The sequence below is a fragment of the Ochotona curzoniae genome, unplaced genomic scaffold (genome assembly GCF_017591425.1).
Source record: "Ochotona curzoniae isolate NIBS_2020 unplaced genomic scaffold, NIBS_Ocur_1.0 contig_3520, whole genome shotgun sequence".
NCBI classification, from domain to species: Eukaryota; Metazoa; Chordata; class Mammalia; order Lagomorpha; family Ochotonidae; genus Ochotona; species Ochotona curzoniae.
Genome location: NW_024465894.1, coordinates 21,640,583 through 21,659,001, shown reverse-complemented (window position 1 = coordinate 21,659,001; position 18,419 = coordinate 21,640,583). Strand labels below are relative to the sequence as shown.

The window sequence follows — 18,419 nt, the reverse complement described above, 5'->3', positions numbered from 1 at the left end:
TGCAGGGTCCCTAGGACTTGGGCCATGCTCTACCGCTTTCCCAGGGAATTAGCAGGGATTAACTGAATCAGCAGTGGAGCAGCCGGGACATGAACTGGCATCCGCACGGGATGTGGGAGCACAGGTGGAGGATCTGTTATGATAAGCCCTCTATGCCCGCCAGCTTCTCTCAAGTGGTTGTTTTGTTTTTGGTTTATTTGTTTTTTTAACAAGTTTGACATTGACACACGATCTACTTCTTATAAACAAAATTTAATAAACCCGTATTTTCCTTGAGGAATATGAAAAGGCATGCCTCCCCCGCCGCCCAAGGTAACAGCCGGCGAGCACTGGCACCTGTGCCACGCCTGCGGGCTTGAAGCTGCTCGGTGTGGGCTTCCTGGCACGACCCGGTGCAGCCAGGCTAGCTGGGACGGAACGGGACGGAGCGGGACCCCACAACCCGCTCCTATGGGCGGAATCCCCAAGGACACCCCAGACACCGGGACAGGCTGCTGCGGTCTCTGCGTCATCTCCGCGCGCCGCGGCCGTCGGGGGCGCCGAGCATCCTGGGAGGTGTGGCCCCGGCGAAGTGCCGAGGATTCTGGGTAGTGTTGTCTGGGTGCTTGGCTGGGGGCGATTCTCCCCAGCCGGTGATGACCCCCTTGCTCTTGGGTGGCGCTGGTGAATGAGGCTCCCGTGGGATTCTTGCTGCCACCGTGCCTTTTTTTTCCTGAACAGAAAAGGAGGTCTGAAAAGGTTGGTCCATGGGCTGCTCCTTGGGGGGCGTCGGTGCTGATGGCGCGGGGGAGCGCCTGCTGGTGGTGTTGGGGCCCTCTCCGGATGCCTTCTTTGGGGGTGTGGGCGCACAGACCGAGGGGATGCGTCAGGCTCTCTCAGCCGTGAAAGCTGGGCGGTGTAGAGGTGCCGGCTTGGGCTTTACGTCCTGAGGATGTTAGGGATGGAGGTGAGTCCGGCTGTGACGGGAACGGCAGCACTGGGAGAAGCTCGCTTAGTGCTGTAAGTCCTGGGATGGGTGCGTGTTGATCTGAAGCCCTCAGGGGTCTGTACTTCCACTGGTGGGGTTGGCGGGGGTGTCCCTGGGGCCTCGGTCGTCTTATCTGTCATTTCAAAGGGACAAAGGTTTCAGGAGCTACTTGACTTTGGGAATGTTAAGGGAAGAAGTGTCAGGTATTCCAGGTGAGGCACTGGGGGGAATTGGGGGTAGCAGGGAAGGCTGACAGCATAGCAGTAGAACCACAGATAAAACAAAACTTATAAATGCACAGAACTTCCTCCTGAAACCTTTGTCCTGGTGAGGCCTTCACTTTGAAATGGTGCAGCTTGGTGGCCCCTGCTGGGCTCTGGCAGGTTCCACGAGGCTGAGAGGTGGTGTGCTTACCTGGAAGCGGTGGGATGAGTTGTCTACCGTTATCAGATTGTAGCAACTTGAGTCACTCATCTATATCGGCACTAACAGGATTGCTTACCCTGTCTGATAAATGCTTAAAGTCTGTTGTGCTTAGATGTAAAGTCCCCTAATTTTAAGGCTACTGATTTTTGTGTTAACACTCCAAATCGCCTACCTGGGAATTTTTTTTAAGATTTTGTTTTATTTTTATTGGAAAGTCAGATATACATAGAGGAGGAGAGATAAAGAGAGATAGAGAAGATCTTTGTCCCATGATTCACTCCCCAGGCGGCTGCAATGACCAGAACTGTGCTGATCTGAAGCCAGGAGCCCAGAGCCTCTTCCAGGTCTCCCACGCGGGTGCAGGGTCCCAAGGCTTTAGGCTGTCCCCTGCTTTCCCAGGCCACAAGAAGGGAGCTGGAAGGGGAGCGGGGCAGCCGGGATTAGAACTGGCACCCATATGGGATTCCAGTGTGTGTAAGGCTAGGACTTTAGCTGTTAGGCTGCCACACTGGGACTACTACCGGGGCTTTTGAATGTGTAAGTTCACAAATGCTGCTGCCTGGGTAGAGACAGGCTGGAAAGTCTTGCAACACCTGGCATCAGAGGCAATGGCAACGGCAGCGGTGCTGGCTCTGGGTGAGCAGCGGCAGGGTGCCTGCCCGGGGATCCTCTGGGCACTTCTCCCGGGGCTGGCTCTGGCTGAGCAGTGCTGTGTTTCATGTTGCAGACACACATGACGTTTAGAGACGTGGCTGTGGATTTCACGCAGGAGGAGTGGAGCCTGCTGAGTCCTGCCCAGAGAACGCTGTACAAGGAGGTGATGCTGGAGAACTATAGCAACTTGGTGTCCCTGGGTGAGCTTGGCGTGTGCGATCCGCATTCCTATGGCTCCAGTCATCTTGATTCCCAACTTTAATTTTGATCTTTTCATTTGGAAAATTACACGTGCACAGAGGCAGGCCTTCTAGCCACAAGTTCACTTCCCAGATGGCAGCAATAGCCAGGGTTGGACCAGACTGAAGTCATGAGCCAGGAGCTTCATTCGGGTCTCCCATGTGGGTACAGGAACCCAAGCACTTGGGCCATCTCTGCTGCGTCCCCAGATGCGTTAGCAGGGGATCGATAGGAATTGCAGCCGCCAGGACACGAACTGGCACCCACAGCGGATGCTGGTGCTGCCTACAGTGGTTTAATGGGCTGTGCTATGGTGCTGGACCCCATGATTTGTTTTGTGGTGTTTTTTTTTGTTTTAAACAATGAATATTGACTTGTTTTTTTTAAGGATTTATTTATTTTTATTACAAAGACAGATATACAGAGAGGAGGAGAGATAGAGAGGAAGATCTTGCGTCCGATGATTCACTCCCCAAGTGAGCACAATGGCCAATGCTATGCCGATCCCGAGCCAGGAGCCAGGAACCTCCTCCAGGTCTCCCCTGTGGGTGCAGGGTCCCAAAGCATTGGACTGTCCTCGACTGCCTTCCCAGGCCACAAGCAGGGAGCTGGATGGGAAGTGGGGCTGCCGGGATTGGAACCGGCGCCCATATAGAATCCTGGAACGTTCAAGGCAAGGACTTTAGCCTCTAGGCCATGCAGCTGGGCCTTGTTTTGTGTTTTTTAAAGAGTATTTATGTTTTTATTTATGAGGTATACACACACATACATCCTCCGTGTCCTGGTTCACCCCCCGAATGGTTGCCATGGCTGGGTCTGGGCTAGATTGATCCTGAACCATGGGGAGCTGGGTCAGGAGTGGAGTAGCCAGGCCCTGAACTGCAATTCTCACGAGATGCCCGTGTGTGAAGTGTCCGACCACATCACGACACTGGACCCCGTAACTTGGCTTCTGTGTTGGACACGGCAGCAAAGGCATTTGGTCTGTTTCTGCAGGAAAGCCTGATTTTATAGAGTTGAAAGTAGGTGAGAGGAGGGAGGTGGGTGTCTGTTCTCTGCTGCTTCCCCTACACCAGGGCTTTCTTGTTAACTTGATAACTGCTTTAAAATGAAACAGGTGCTCATCTACGTGGCATCGTGTAGAAGCAGCTGCATCCGTCTCCATTTGCCTTCCCGCAGTCCCCCTTTCATTGCTGAGAGCCCCCCACTTTTGGGTCCTGGTAGTACCACCCAGTTTGGCTCTGAATGCCTGACGGGATCCTTGACCTGCAGTCACTGTATCTTCTTTCTCTGTGAGCAGGAATTTCGTTTTCGAAACCCAAACTCATCACTCAGCTGGAGCAAGGGAAGGAGACGTGGAAAGAGAACAGACCGTGTCCACTGGCCGCCTGTGCAGGTGAGTGGGGGGCACTCCCTACTGGTGAGAGCCTTGGGAGTGGAAAGCACACAGCTGCTGAAGCCAAAAGGGGGGCTTCATGCTTGGCAAGTAGACCGTGTGGAAGACAAGAATTCTTTTTCATGGGAAGGACAGAATTTACACACCACATCATAATTCCCTTTTAGTTAGTACTTTTCTGGTCAGGTTTAATCTTTCTGGTTTTTGCTGTTGAAATACAATTGTGCATGTGTTTAAACATGATATTACACACGTTGATGAACAGTCAAGCTCTAACTTTCTGTAAAATAATGAACTAGTTCATACAAGATTTATTACATTATTTTAGGCAAGAATATAAGTAAAATTACTACACAAAAACTTGTTGTTTTTTTTTTTTTTTTAGTTTTTAAGAGAATTTTATTTGTTCCCTATGTGTTGTTGGGAGTTTGTGTCAGTGAAGCAACGATGTCTGTCTTATATAAGGTGCGTTTCAATGGGAACACAATCCAGACAAGGTCATCCCAGCCTAGGCCAGGCTGGAGCCAGGAGCCAGGATTCAGTCTGGGTCTCCCATGGGGGTGGCTGTGCCCCAAGTCCTTGAGCCATGCCTCCCAGAGTGTGTGGAGTGTGTGTTAGCTTTAAGCCGGGGTAAGGAGCACAGCTGCAACATAGAACTCAGGCACAAGGACATGGGATTCTTAAGTGCTTTCTTGACCCCCAGATCAAATGTCTGTGCCAGGAAATCTCCCCCCGCCCTTTTTAAAAAATTTATTTGAAAGGCAGTTGTAAAAGAGCTAGCAAGGAAGGTGGTGATAGATAGATGTTTCTTAGCTTCTCATTCACTCCCCAAATGACCGTAACAGTCAGAGTTGAGCCAGCTTGAAGTCAGGAGCCAGGAGCTTCATCTGGAGCACCCACATGGTGCAGGGCCTCAAACCCTTGGGCCAGCTTCTGCTGCTTTCCCAGGCCCGTTAGCAGGGCTGGATGGCAGGTGCAGCAGAACTCCTGCCCTTGCCGGGGGCATGCCAGTGGTGGCTTAACTTTCTACATCACACTGCTGGCCTCTCCCCAAGACAATCTAAAATATCGATTTTTATAGGGATTTTCTAATAGAGCTGTTAGAAACTAAAAAGTGTTATGATCAGTTTCGATAGTAAAAATTACCTGAAAAAATGTTACTTCTGGAATTTACTTTGAGTAAAGTAAGTATAGAATCATTATTTCCAACACTGTCTTTACACTTTATATTAATTAGATACATGTCTACATTTTTCTGACCTACATTTATATACGTAAAATTAGCTTTACAGACCTTAAAAATCAGTGATTGAATCTTGGAAGTTTAGGTTAATAAAGATTTCTTTGGGAAAGAGAACCATGATTTATAGCACTATATTATGTAATATTACATTGAAACTATAATAAAATCAAGGAAAGACATCTGATTTCCAAGTTTTACCGTATTTTAAAGTACTCAATCCACCTCTGAGTCATATGCCAACAAATAAAGTTCTCTGTGTGATTCATCAGTGCGGAGTGCCTCTCGTTCTTGGAGTATAGCCTCGCGACCACGGCTGCAACTGCACCGTTCCCTAAAGGACTGCAACTTGAATGGCAACAGAAAAGTTTGCCTGCAGAAACCCGTGCATCCTTACCAACGAGAATTCAGTTTTAGTTTTAATCTGGATACTCGAGTTTTTAAATGATAAGCTCATATTGATGCTCATTGGTCTCTCCGTAAGCCTGTCAGGATGGGAATACCCGAAGACAGCAAACACCTTATTGGGACAGGCATTGTGGTGCTATACATTGAGGTACCTGCATCCCATATCCTTTATAATTTTCTTTTTATGATTTTTTTTCCCCTTGAAAAGGCAGATATACAGAGAGAAGGAGAGACAGAGAAAGATTTTCCATTTGTTGGTTCACTCTCCAAGTAGCTGCAACAGCCGCAGCTGAGCTGATCTGGAGTTAGGAGCATCTCCTGGGTCTCCAATGCAATTACAGGGTCCCAAGGTTTTGGGCCATCCTCCACTGCTTTCCCAGGCTATAAGCAGGAAGCTAGATGGGAAGTGGAGTAGTCAGGACACAACCAGCGCCCATATGGGATCTTGGTGAATGCAAGGCGAGGATCCAGCACTAGACCACCGTGCAGGGCGCTTTAATTTTCATTTTTAAAAGCCTTATTTATTTGAAAGGCAGTTTCAGACACAGAGAGAGAAAGAGACGGAGAGATCCTCTTGCTGATTTACTCACCCGATGGCTGCTATAGCCAGGGCTTGGCCAGACTAAAGCCAGAAGCCTGGAACTCCATCTGGGTGGCCAGCATTTTTGTAAGGGCCCAACTACTTGGGCCATATTTCCATTTTCCCAGGTGTGTTAGCAGGAAGCTGGTTGAAAGTGGAACAGCTAAAACTCAAACCAGTGCCCACATGGGCTGCTGGCATCAAAGGTGCTAGCTTCACCCCTCTGCATCCCATATTCTAGTGCTGGTTTAAGTTCTGGTTCCTGAGCTTTCAACCCAACTTCCTGCTAATGCGTCCTGGGAGGCAACAGCAATGTTCAAGTGCTTGAGTCTCTGTTCCCCACATGGGAGACCCAGATGGTAGTTCCAGGATCCTGGCCTTGACCTGGCTCAATTCTGGCTAGAGCAGGTGTTTGCAGGATCAATCAGTAGATAGAGGATCTCTGTCTATTATTCTGTCTTTCAAGAAGATGGAATCATAAGATTTAAATACCAACATTTATTTTTTTTAATTATTTTAAAAAGATTTTTATTATTTATTTTTACTGGAAAGGCAGATGTACAGAGAGTAGGAAAAACAAAGAGGAAGATCTTCTATCCAATGGTTTACTCCCCAAGTGGCTGCAATGGCTGGAGCTGAGCCAACTTGAAGCCAGGAGCCAGGAGCTTCTTCTGGGTCTCCCATATGGATGCAGGGTCTCAAGGCTTTGGGCCATCCTTGACTGCTTTCCCAGGTCACAAGTAGGGAACTGGATGGGAAGTGGAGCTGCTGGGATTAGAACTGGCACCCATATGGGATCCTGGCGCGTGCAAGGCGAGGACTTTAACCACTACGCTATTGTGCCGGGCCCTAAATACCAACATTTAAAATACCAGCTAATTCTGTTTGTCTTCTGTCACCCTGAATAGATGTAACTGTTTTGAAATGTCCCAGAAAGTGGCAGTGGCAGGGAAAGATGCAGGGGTCAGAGGGATCTATACTTCTCAAACCTGCCACTGTTTATAAAGGCACAGAAGTTAGGGCTGTTCTAAGCATACGTGGAAGGATTGCCTTTATCAAAGAAAGTTGCAGTACCTTCTGCTGCAAAACCCGCTTACCGTGTCTCCATGTCCTAACGTCTGACATAACCCCCAGCAACGCCTCAGTGTCTGCTTCCTTTCCCTTAACATGGCCAAGAGAAAATAACACCACAAACGAAATGTAAAAACTCCACTGAAGTGCAGACTTCCACAAAGCTCATCGCTGGCTAGAAATGGAAATACAGCATCAGTTTAAATTGTGGAGCCCCAAACAACCAAAGTTAAACAAACAAAAGTCAGTGAGAAACAGTGGAAACAGATCATTCTCTGCTGAGTAACAGGCCGTAGGGATCCCTGCGGCTCCTCAGCCTTCCGAGTCCAGGTTAGCAGAAAGGAAGTTGTTGAGCTTCCGGCAGTGACACAGCAAAGGGAAGGCACTCCCCAGCTGGCTAGCTCAGTGGGAAGAGTCAGCGATGAGCCAGGGGGATTGGACTATTCATAATCAGGGCTGAAAAGCAGCACTCTGTAGAATGGGCTTATCCTGGGATGTAGGAGCAGACGGAGTTAGTTTAAATAAGTTAGATTCTTCTTTGGCCAAGAAAAGAATGTTTAGATAAACTGCGTAAGCTCATATCCGGTTACTTAAATTGTTTCATCGCATATTACCTTCTGCTACCTGCAGCAAGTTTTCATGAAGCAGCACATTCAGTGGTGGAAGAGGTGCTGTCAGTTGAAAACTTGTCCACACTCATTTCAAGGGAAATGTATAGAAATCAACAGTGCACCAGAGGGAGCGTCGTAAGTCAGTGGGGACCTAAGCTGTGTTCTGGAAGCCTGGCACGGCGCAGTCCTGTAACAGATATTTGTTAGTGAGATTGCACACTTAGCTGCCTCCCACACTCTTTCTCTTTAAGCACCCTCTCCCTGCACCAGGGGTTCTCCATCCCATCTGAATGACTGCTCTCTCAGTCCATCCTTGTCCTCAGAGGGACAGGATATAGGACACTTCCACATTGGTCCTATGGCTAAGGCTCTTTCAGTTGAAAAGCAAATCCTTGTGAACCTGGCGTGTGTGAGGAGTTGTAAGTTAGAAGAAGATAATCATAGAGTCATTTTGTAGAGACAGTTGCCTGTGTTGTATGTGAGCCCTAAGTATGCACCTGAAACTTCTTGTAATGTTTTATATGAATAGATCTTAGGATGTGAGGTGCAGTCATGGGATGGAAGATCATCATGTAAGTTCCAGGGAAAAGGAAGTCATGGTTAGGTGCCACTTGAGTCGGAAGTATTTTGGAGGACAGGGAATCAAATCTCCCCATCACACTAGGCAGAACTGCTCAGGCTGCCTCTCGGGACTCAGTTGTGACTCCAACTTTTGTCTCTGCAACAGAACCAAAACCAGAACTCAGCCTTGGTCCTTGTTGCCCTCCCGGTCTCTCCAGTCAGAACTTCCCCATGCAACACCCACTGGGTGATCCTCCCCGCTGGATCTTCTCATGCTTGTGCGCAGAGACACACGCCGCCGAGCCTGGCATCGAGCTGGGGGAGCCGGCCCCTGGGGAGCAGGAGCTGCAGCAAGCCTCTGATGGACGCATCTGGAGCAATAGAGCAGACGGTCACGGGAGACAGCGCACCAGGCCTTTGGTTGGAAAGACAAAGAAGAAGGCTTTGGGAGCATGTTCCAGGCCACCCCAAGGGCAGCTGGTCAGCTCTCAGAGTGGCACTGGAAGGGAAGAGGCTGAGGCCAGTGCCTCTGAGCCAGGAAACCCGGAGGAAACAAACAGATTGTTGGAAAGGATCGAAGTCTTGGGATTTGGAACAGTCAACTGTGGAGAGTGTGGGCTGGGCTTCAGCAAGCTGGCAAACCTGCTGAGTCATCAGAGGATACACTCAGGGGAGAAACCCTATGTGTGTGGCGTGTGCGAGAAGGGCTTCAGTCTGAAGAAGAGCCTTGCCAGGCACCAGAAGGCACACTCGGGGGAGAAACCCATCGTGTGCAGGGAGTGCGGGCGAGGGTTTAACCGGAAGTCAACGCTCATCATCCACGAGAGGACGCACTCTGGCGAGAAGCCTTACACGTGCACTGAGTGTGGGCGGGGCTTCAGTCAGAAGTCCAACCTCATCATACACCAGAGGACACACTCGGGGGAGAAACCGTACGTGTGCCGTGAATGTGGCAAAGGCTTTAGCCAGAAGTCGGCTGTCGTCCGACACCAGAGGACACACTTGGAGGAGAAGACCATTGTGTGCAGTGACTGTGGCCTGGGTTTCAGTGACAGATCCAACCTCATCTCCCACCAGAGGACACACTCGGGTGAGAAGCCCTACGCCTGCAAGGAGTGCGGGCGTTGTTTTAGGCAAAGGACAACCCTTGTTAACCACCAGAGGACGCACTCCAAGGAGAAGCCCTATGTGTGCGGAGTGTGTGGGCACAGCTTTAGCCAGAATTCAACCCTCATCTCTCACCGGAGGACACACACAGGGGAGAAGCCATACGTGTGTGGGGTGTGCGGGCGAGGCTTCAGTCTGAAGTCCCACCTCAACAGACACCAGAACATACATTCTGGGCAGAAGCCCATCGTGTGCAAGGACTGTGGCCGAGGCTTCAGCCAGCAGTCCAATCTCATCAGACACCAGAGGACACACTCAGGGGAGAAGCCCATGGTGTGTAAGGAGTGTGGGCGTGGCTTCAGTCAGAAGTCCAACCTCCTCGCACACCAGAGGACACACTCGGGGGAGAAGCCATACGTGTGCCGCGAGTGCGGGCGGGGCTTCAGTCACCAGGCTGGTCTCATCAGGCACAGGAGGAAACACGCAAGGGAGAAGCCCTACACGTGCAGGCAGTGTGGACTAGGCTTTGGCAATAAGTCAGCTTTAATCACACATAAGCGGGTCCACTCAGAAGAGAAACCTTGCGTGGGTGGCGAGTGTGGCCAAAGCTTTATCCCCAAGTCCCAAGTCACCTTACATCGACTGGCACACAAGGGGGAGAAGCCTCACATGTGCAAGGTGTGCAGGCAGGGCTTTAGCCAGAAGTCTCACCTCCGCAAACACCGGAAGATCAAGGCCGTCCACCACAAAGCACCACTGCGCCCTGCCTCTGAGGCCCACGCAGGGCAGCCTGCTGGTCCCCCGTACTCTCTTTGAAAAGTAGAGGTGGCAGTGAGGACCAGCTGCCCACATGTTTACACTTCCAGGAAACATGCAATGGAGTAGAAGATTGCATTCCATACATGTTCTAAGGACATTGAACTTAATTTACTTTCCCCACACGAAGTCTTCTGCACATTGTGTGGCCTTTGGTTCTAATAAATCTTCCTTACGTATCTGTAACCTTGACTGTAACCTCTCTCTTGTCTATAAAGATAGGAAATAAGGAGTGACACAGGTACTCTGGGTGCTTCAATGTCTGCTGTTCCACAAGAATTCACTTTGGAAGATGTAAGTGTTAAGTCATTCATAGACCCTTCTTGTGCAGGAGAGAATCTGGGAGCGTAACACAGTGATTTCATTTGAGGGAGGGAAACCTTCCAGAAAATGTGACTTTCTCTAGTTTTCCTGTGCAGCCTCATTCCGCTTGGCTTCTGTGACAGCTCCCTTTGTTGCTTCTCTTTCTAGCCCTCCTGTTTTCTTTGCTCAGTCACCCGCCAACAACAACTACTACTTCTGTTGCATTTCTTGGGCTTTGGTGTCTAGTTCTCCCATCTTGGGACTCTAACCAATACATTGTCCGCAGAAGGCCAATCCCAGAGCTTCTTAAGTCAGCTGTAATCAAGCTAGCCGTAGTCTCAAGAGCTCTGGGTCTCCATCATATCCATACCAAACCACCATGGATAATTCCCACCAACCCACAGCAATGCTACCTCACTGGAACTCCATTAACTATAACAGTCTTTAGCCATGTGTCCCTCTTAGCCCTCCAATAATGAAGATCTTTGAAGCCACACTTCCAAATCAGCCCTGTAGGGTTTAGGACTACAAGAGATGCTTCCTTCTCAGGACCTAGCTTGATGCCAACCATTCAGTAACTGATCTAAGGTCCCAGAGCCACAACCCTTAGATTCCCGAATCAGGCTGAAATACTGCACCATGTTGAAGGAGCCTTAACCTTAATTCTCCATTGTGCTCCAGTCCCAAGTGGTTTTGCTCAGCATAAGTGTTCTTCAAGGTCAAAGTATAAGACTTCTGAAAGTGGGAGACTTATATACTACGTAAAATGTGAATTTTAAGAGTATTTTTAATGGCTCTTTAACAACCACACCAAGGAAAGATTCATCATGAAGAGTTTTGTAAATGTGATTTTGTCTAATGGGAACCCATGGTATTTGTAATAGAAGTAACAGCTTAGTCTCAAACAAACAAAAGTCCCTACTTTTCCATAGTTGGGGAGGCAGGAAAGCATAGAGTGGTGAAAAAGGGACAGTAGTTCAGAATGCAGACACCAGCCTGGAGAGCCACTCCCAGGGCTGTAAGCAAGGACCTGGTGGCAGGATCCTAGCTCAGTGCTAGGATCCATTTAGAATTCCAGAGAGTTAGAGCAGAGGTGATATCATGGGACTTCTGAGGCCTTCCTAAGAAGAATTACAGTGACTGTTCTTTGATCCTTGCTGCTGTGCCATGCAACTTACAGAGGCACCATGGTCATCAGCCACAGCTAAACAAAGCCCAAGTGAACATCAGCTCCAGTTACGTGAGTGAGCCATTGTGGATGTCCTGTCCTGCCTTTAAATAACTGAAGCTTCAGCCAGCATCTGCAACCACGTCAGAGAACCCAGTGAGAACCATCCCGCTTTGCTTGATCAACCAATAGGACCGTAACAGGTGAGGCTAAGAAGACTGTCTTTTAAGTGATAGATTTTAGAGTTGTTGTACAGCAGTAGATACTGTAATAGTTTCACAATATGGGGCTGAGTTTTCTAACTAGGATTCAAAATCTCAACATCCAAATGGTTAACATGAAAATAAGTTCAGGAAAAAAAATTCTGGAAGGCCACCCACATTTTCAGCCTAAACAGAAAACATTATTTTAGATCTGCCTAATTCTAGGAGTAGAATTTAAAAAATCAAGAGTGTAACAGAAAATACTCAAACTATAATGAATAGACATCACAGTATTTGTTCATTTGAAAAAAAAAAAACCCTTAACGTAAGTGAAGGTAAATAATGAAGACTACACAGTAACATTTGTTCCTGTCAGATTAATAGCAACTATAAAATTCAAAAACACTTGTAGATTGAGGAGACAGGTACACTTAACAGAGAAGTTATAGTGAGGAACACAAATTTTGTAGCTAAGAGGTATGTTAACAGACCACTAGAGGTACTCCACAGCAGATTTGAGAGGGCAATGGGCTTGCATATAGAGTTGTCTGAGAAACACAAAGAAGACTAAAGAAAACTAAGCAGAGCCTAAGAAATACCATGAAGTGGGCCATGTGTGTGTTAGGAATGTCACAAATAGAAGCAGAGGTACGGGAGGAACACTTGAATGAATGGCCAGAATTTCCTAAAGGTGATGGAAGGCAGGAAAATACTCATCTAAGAAGCTTCATGAATTTCAAGTAAGATTAATTCAGAGACATCCACACCTAGATGCCATGTAATCAAACTTTCAAAAAATAAGAATCTTCAAATCAGAGAAGTAGAATCTGCTTTGCGAGGGACCCTAAGTAAGACTAAAAATGGATTATTATTTTTTTTAAAGATTTATTTTATCACAAAGTCAGACATATACAGAGAAGAGGAGACAGAGAGGAAGATCTTCCGTCTCATGATTTACTCCCCAAGGGATCACAACGGCCGGTGCTGTGCCGATCTGAAGCCAGAAGCCAGGAACCTTCTCCAGGTCTCCCACGAGGGTGCAGGGTCCCAAGGCTTTGGGCCATCCTCAACTGCTTTCCCAGGCCACAAGCAGGGCGCAGGATGGGAAGTGGAGCAGCTGGGACATGAACCAGCACTCATAGGATCCTAGCACATGCAAGATGAGGACTTTAGTCACTAGACTACTGTGCCGGGCCCACAAAATTTTCTTTTAAAGGAGATTAAGATAGTCCTGGATAAACCAAAGCATGAATTTGTTGTTAGCAGACTGAATTTATAAGAAACATTAATGAGTTAAAAGGATATATTAGGGCAGGTGCTGTAGCACAGTGGATTAAGCTGCCATTTTGAATGCCCACATTCCACACTGGAAGTCCAGTTTGAGTCTTAGTGTTTCCACTGTAATCCAATTTTCTGATGATGTATCCTGGAGGCAGCAGATGATAGCTCATCTGTGGTCCTGCCGCTCACACATCAGATTGGGGTGGAGTTCTAGGCTTTTGGCTGCTGCCTGAGTCAGTACCAGCTGTTGCATGAGAGTGATCCAGAGAATGGGACAATCTTTTTTTCTCCTCCTTTCTCTCTTTTGCCTTCCAAGTAGATGAAAAATATATTTTTAAAAATATGATACACTGTGGGCCCAGTGTGGCAGCCTAGTGGCCAAAGTCCTCACCTTGCATGCGCCAGGATCCCATATGGGCGCCAGCTCGAATCCCCACAGCTCCACTTCCCATTCAGCTCTCTGCTTGTGGCCTGGGAAAGCAGTCGAGGATGGCCCAAAGTCTTCCCTGCTCCCGCGCAGGAGATCTAGAAGAAGCTCCTGGCTCCTGGCTTTGGATCGGCGCAGCCCTGGCCGTTGTAGCTGCTTGGGGAGTGAATCATCGGATGGAAGATCTTCCTCTCTGTCTCTGCTCTTCTCTATATATCTGACTTTACAATAAAATTAAACAAATCTTTAAAAAATATATGATATACTGCAAAATGTTTATTTACCACAAAATGAGGCAGTAATGGGGAAATAGGAACGTAAGACATACAGAAACAGTATCAAGGATGTGGTGTCGCGGAGGGGCAGGTGAACGCCAGCATCCCCGAAGAGTGCCGGCTGGAGCACTTTGGAGAGGCCCAAAGGAAGCTCCTGGCTCAGGCTGTGGCCTGGCCGCCATCTGGGAAGCGAGCCAGTGTGTGTGGGGGGGTGCTCTCTCTCTCTTTCCCTCTCTCTCTCATCTTTCTGCCTCTCCCTTTCTGACTCTACCTTTAAAATAAATAGATTTTTTTAAAAAAGAAAACATTACCAAAGTGGTAGAGATTTTATCAAGAATTAGATTAATTGCAAATAGACTGTTCTTCAGTTAAAAGCCACACATCAAAATGAAGGATTATAAACTCTGGTCTAACTAGATCCTGTCAGGGATAGGCTTCAGATTGGAACACAAATAGATTAAAAGTAAAATGATTAGGGCCCGGCGCGGTGGCGCAAGTGGTTAAGGTCCTCACCTTGAATGCCCGGGATCCCATATGGGCGCCGGTTCTGGTCCCGGCAGCCCCGCTTCCCTTCCAGCTCCCTGCTTGTGGCCTGGGAGGGCAGTCGAGGACGGCCCAAAGCTTTGGGACCCTGTACCCACGTGGGAGACCCAGAAGAGGCTCCTGGCTTCGGACTGGCATAGCATCGGCCGTTGCGCTCACTTGGGGAGTGAATCATCGGATGGAAGATCTTCCTCTTTGTCTCTCCTCTTTGTATATCTGCCTTCCCAATAAAAAATAAATAAATAAAAAGAAAAAACTATTAAAAAAAAAAGTAAAATGATTAAAAAAAAACTAAAAAGGATACATCAGGCGAACAACTCAAATGAAGCTAGAGTGGTCATGCTGTTATCAGAAAATTAAGACTTTTAAGTCAAATATTACTGGAGGTAAAGAAGGACATTTTACAATGGGAAAAGGGCCAATTCTTTGGAGAGGTACACCAATCACAGACATACACCCTTAGCAATAGTGTTTCAAAATATATGGAACAAAAGTTGATAGGATTAAGGAGGGAAATAATTTGAAACATGTCATCAAAGTCCTTAGCATCTCACTTCTGTCATTGGATGAAGCAACTGACAGCAGCAGGGCAGTAAAGCAGTTTCACAGATCATGCTGTTTCCTACAGTTTGCCATCCATGAACAAAAACACAGTTTTTCCAGATAGATACATTAGGTCATATCATGTGTGAACATTAAATGGTCTGAAATAATACAAAGTACATTTTCCCAACTATAAGTGGAGGAATCTAAGCAGAGGAAGACCAAAACATTCAATGAGTTTGTAACACCCCTATTGAACCAGTGGGTCAGGTAAATCATGAAGGATTTGTTATTTATCTCTATTTAAAGCTAGAATGACAGAGAGACAGAAATTCCATCCGTCTCCCCAGATGCCCATTACACCTGCAGCTGGGCCAGACCAAGCCATGAGCCAGGAACTCTGGTGAGGTTTTGCTGTGGGAGACAAGCTCCCTTGGTGGCCTTAAAGCTTGGGCTGTTGATGCTGGGGTCCCAGGCGTCATTAGGGACACCACTGATACTGGATCACCCAGTGTCACCCAGGAATGTTGGCACTCCTGGTCTCCTAGACGCAAGGGATTTGGAATACAGTGGCCTCTGGGTATATTACCAGTATAGCAGGTTCTAGAACACACAGGTGACTTGTGGGCAAACCAAGCACTCGGTCTGTGAAAGGTTTGCTACATCTTTGAGTTTTCAGAGAAGAGGCCCATCTGAGTGAGGATCTGGCTTATCCCAAGCGGTTTTTAGCTGTTGAAAAGTGAAACATCACATTCCTCAGACATCTTAGGGCACTCCAAACCCCTCAGAGAAAACTGCGTGGAGAAAGGCCCCCTGCACACTGCCTTCAGGGTGTGCTCTGTGACCAAAGCATGGCTGTGTGAAGAGCAGAGGTGGGGATGGCACGGAAATCCCATGGTCAGGTGTGGGCATACAGAACAGGGCTAGCAGCTGGCTTCTCAGTGAAAATCGTGTTGACCACCATGAAGATCTGGAACTGCTGTAGAGAATCCACACCCCCAAATACATCATGCTCAACAGAAATACTTTTGGAGCATCTTATAAGTTCGTGCTTGGTGTTGGGGTTTCTTTTTTGTTTGCATTCATGGTAAATGTGGCCCACGAAGACTGGACCCTCAGTACCCTAACCCCATTTAGTTGGCATCTGGCGGTGTGCCTGATGTGCTGCCACCACATGGCTGACAATTTACCAAACCTGACTTCTCCAAATTCCTCCACCGGGGGAAACCCAGGAATAAACGTGAGTTTACAGACTAAAGGAAGGAAGGCATTCATTTCTCGTAGGTCTGCTTGCTTTCTCTCTGGTTGCCAGTTTGTGACCAGTGCTATGTAGAGCTGGGTAAACCTCCACCTTGCACACACCTGGGACTTGCCTCAGGAAGCTGTGCAAGTTCTTTGGCCGATTGGGGAACCACTGCACGTCCTGACAGGCAGCTCGAGCGGAGGAAAACCACAGAAGCTTTTAAGTGGTGGCTGTCCCCTCCATCAGTTCTGGGGGACACAGCTGAGGCGTACAGGGCTTGGGGAGGGGAGAGCTGAATGGCAGTGATTTCACCAAATCGAGGGAGAGGATGTAGGCTAGGTCAGTGGTTTCAGAAGGAAGGGGGAATACAAGGAACCAGGCACAGTCTAGGAGATATGAGCCTCAGGGTGTGGTGAGGGGACGTGAAGCGGGAGGAATGGGAGTTGAGCCAAGTACAGGAAGAGCCCTAGCCAGCTTGGGTGCCACTGCTAGCTAGATGAGACATGAGGCATGGCTGCAGGACCGGGCATACAAGACATGGGGCCAGGGACATGAGGTATGGGGCTGGGGATATGAGATGGCCATGAGGCTGGGGACACAAGGCACAGAACCATGGACATGAGGCACGGAGCTGGGGACATGAGGCATGGCTGTGACACTGGGAGCGAGGCACGGAGCCAGAACACAAGGCACAGGCAGGGGACATGAGGCATGGGAGCTGGGGACACAAGGCATGGCCGTGGGACCAGGGACATGAGGCATGGCTGTAGGGCTGGGGACAAGAGGCCCAGCCTTGGGGACAAGAGGCCCAGGCTTAGGGACATGAGGCCCGGGGCTGGGGACATGAGGCCCGGGGCCGGGGACATGAGGCCCGGGGCCGGGGACAAGAGGCCCAAGCCTGGGGACATGATGCCCAGAGCCAGGGACAAGAGGCCTAGGCCTGGGGACATGAGGCATGGAGCCGGGGACATGAGGCACAGGGCCAAGGACATGAGGTTCAGGCCTGGGGACATGAGGCCCGGGGCTGGTGATATGAGGTACAGCTGCAGGCTGAGGCTCATCCCCATGACAAACAGAGCAAGCCTCATCAGAGGGACTTCCTCACTCCCCAGCTGCCAAGGCTCTCTCTAGTTTTTAACTCATTGTCTAAGTAGGGAGGGGGAGGCTTGTGATTCTGCACCCCTGTCCAAATTGCAGACAGGACCCCCCCCAAAAAAAAGAAATAAAGAACAGATAGAACTCAATTAGTTATTCTAAATTAATAAATATCCTATGAGGGACTCTGTAATTCCAGCATTACCACCCAGAGACTGACACAACTGTATGAAGGAAGAAAGAGACAAAATTGCACATTTCTGCAAATAGTTCATTCCAGGCTGATTTGTCCATCAAAATCAAACCAAGCTAACAGGAATTTTGATGAGTTCAACATACAAAAAAATAAATGTTTAAATAAGCTCAATCTTCATGTATTACTTTGAAGCCACCAGAAAAAAAAAAAACAACCAGAAGCATGTGCCAAGCATTACCTGCATTTCCGTTTGACATCCCTGTACTGCACATGCACACATACCACACTTCACATAGGCATGTGTATATCCTGGAAAGCCACCGCTGGGCCTAGGGACACTAGCGCTGCCAAGGAGGGAAGTGGTGGCTGGGGAACACGCACGGGAGGGCCACTTCACTGCCCAGTGCTTGATGCATTTTACCTTTGAATCATGTGATTGCCATCTATTGAAAAATAAAAACTAAAAAAACCAAATCCCCCCGAAATCCAATAAACCATTAAGTACACAAAGTTCTTCACAATTCAGGGTATACTGGGAGCTGCCCACGTGGTACTCGTGATTTATGCTGTCATACAGCTTTAGAGGAAAAAAAAAAATCTCATGAACTCCTTGCAACCTTGACACCTGACTTCAGTTAGACCCTTAGCAAGAACTGGATGGATGTGGGCACGAAGGCCTCAGGGCACCTGGCCATCCAGGCTAAGTTTCCTGCGTTGCTTCACGTGGTCCTTGAGATCTTGGCCAGACTTAGTGGCTAGGAGCGAGGTGATGAGGTTGTCCCCAGTTTCCAGCGCCAGGTCGTAGGCAGTCTGGCCTCGTGCATTCTTCTTTCTGAGGCTTGCGTTGCATCTACAAAAGGAATGGAGACATGGAGGTGCAAGTGACGACCTGGGCACATGACCTTAGGACCTGCTCTTCTCGCCTCAGAGGCCAGCACGGGCCCTGACCTGGTCCCACCTCAGGCGCCATTCTATCCTCAGACCTTCGGAGGGGCTCTCTACCTGGTCGCTGGCACCCACTGCATCAGAACCCTCCAACCACCTCTGTCTCATGGGGATCACACT

The 18,419-nt window shown here is 48.5% G+C and overlaps 2 protein-coding genes across 5 annotated transcripts in view; one reads left to right on the top strand and one right to left on the bottom strand.

Annotated features, from left to right (window-relative positions):
• The first annotated feature begins 600 nt into the window (after window positions 1-600).
• ZNF133 (zinc finger protein 133) lies at window positions 601-11,053 on the top strand. 2 transcript variants are annotated; one of them, XM_040981798.1, is made up of 4 exons: window positions 601-738; window positions 2,121-2,247; window positions 3,588-3,683; window positions 8,321-11,053. In XM_040981798.1, exons 2-4 carry the CDS (start codon window positions 2,127-2,129, stop codon window positions 10,075-10,077), a joined length of 1,974 nt encoding a protein of 657 aa, XP_040837732.1. In that variant the 5' UTR covers window positions 601-738; window positions 2,121-2,126; the 3' UTR covers window positions 10,078-11,053. The 2 variants fall into 2 exon arrangements, with proteins under 2 accessions (XP_040837732.1, XP_040837731.1); XM_040981797.1 differs by lacking the exon at window positions 601-738 and having other exon boundaries at window positions 1,961-2,247.
• A 6,364-nt stretch (window positions 11,054-17,417) lies between these two features.
• Window positions 17,418-18,419, bottom strand: part of DZANK1 (double zinc ribbon and ankyrin repeat domains 1) — a 37,866-nt gene continuing 36,864 nt past the window's right edge. For all 3 annotated transcript variants that reach the window (XM_040981183.1, XM_040981184.1, XM_040981182.1), the window contains one exon: window positions 17,418-18,204. In XM_040981183.1, coding sequence (XP_040837117.1) covers window positions 18,033-18,204 — 172 coding nt within the window. In that variant the 3' untranslated portion in view covers window positions 17,418-18,032. The remainder of the gene's footprint in view (window positions 18,205-18,419) is intronic.

Excerpts from the sequence above, each read along its gene's own strand:
- ZNF133 (XM_040981797.1), top strand. The coding sequence starts at position 2,112 with ATGTTGCAGACACACATGACGTTTAGAGACGTGGCTGTGGATTTCACG. Across the intron at positions 2,248-3,587 it reads TAGCAACTTGGTGTCCCTGG|GAATTTCGTTTTCGAAACCC; the intron begins GTGAGCTTGGCG and ends CTCTGTGAGCAG. Across the intron at positions 3,684-8,320 it reads TCCACTGGCCGCCTGTGCAG|AACCAAAACCAGAACTCAGC; the intron begins GTGAGTGGGGGG and ends TCTCTGCAACAG.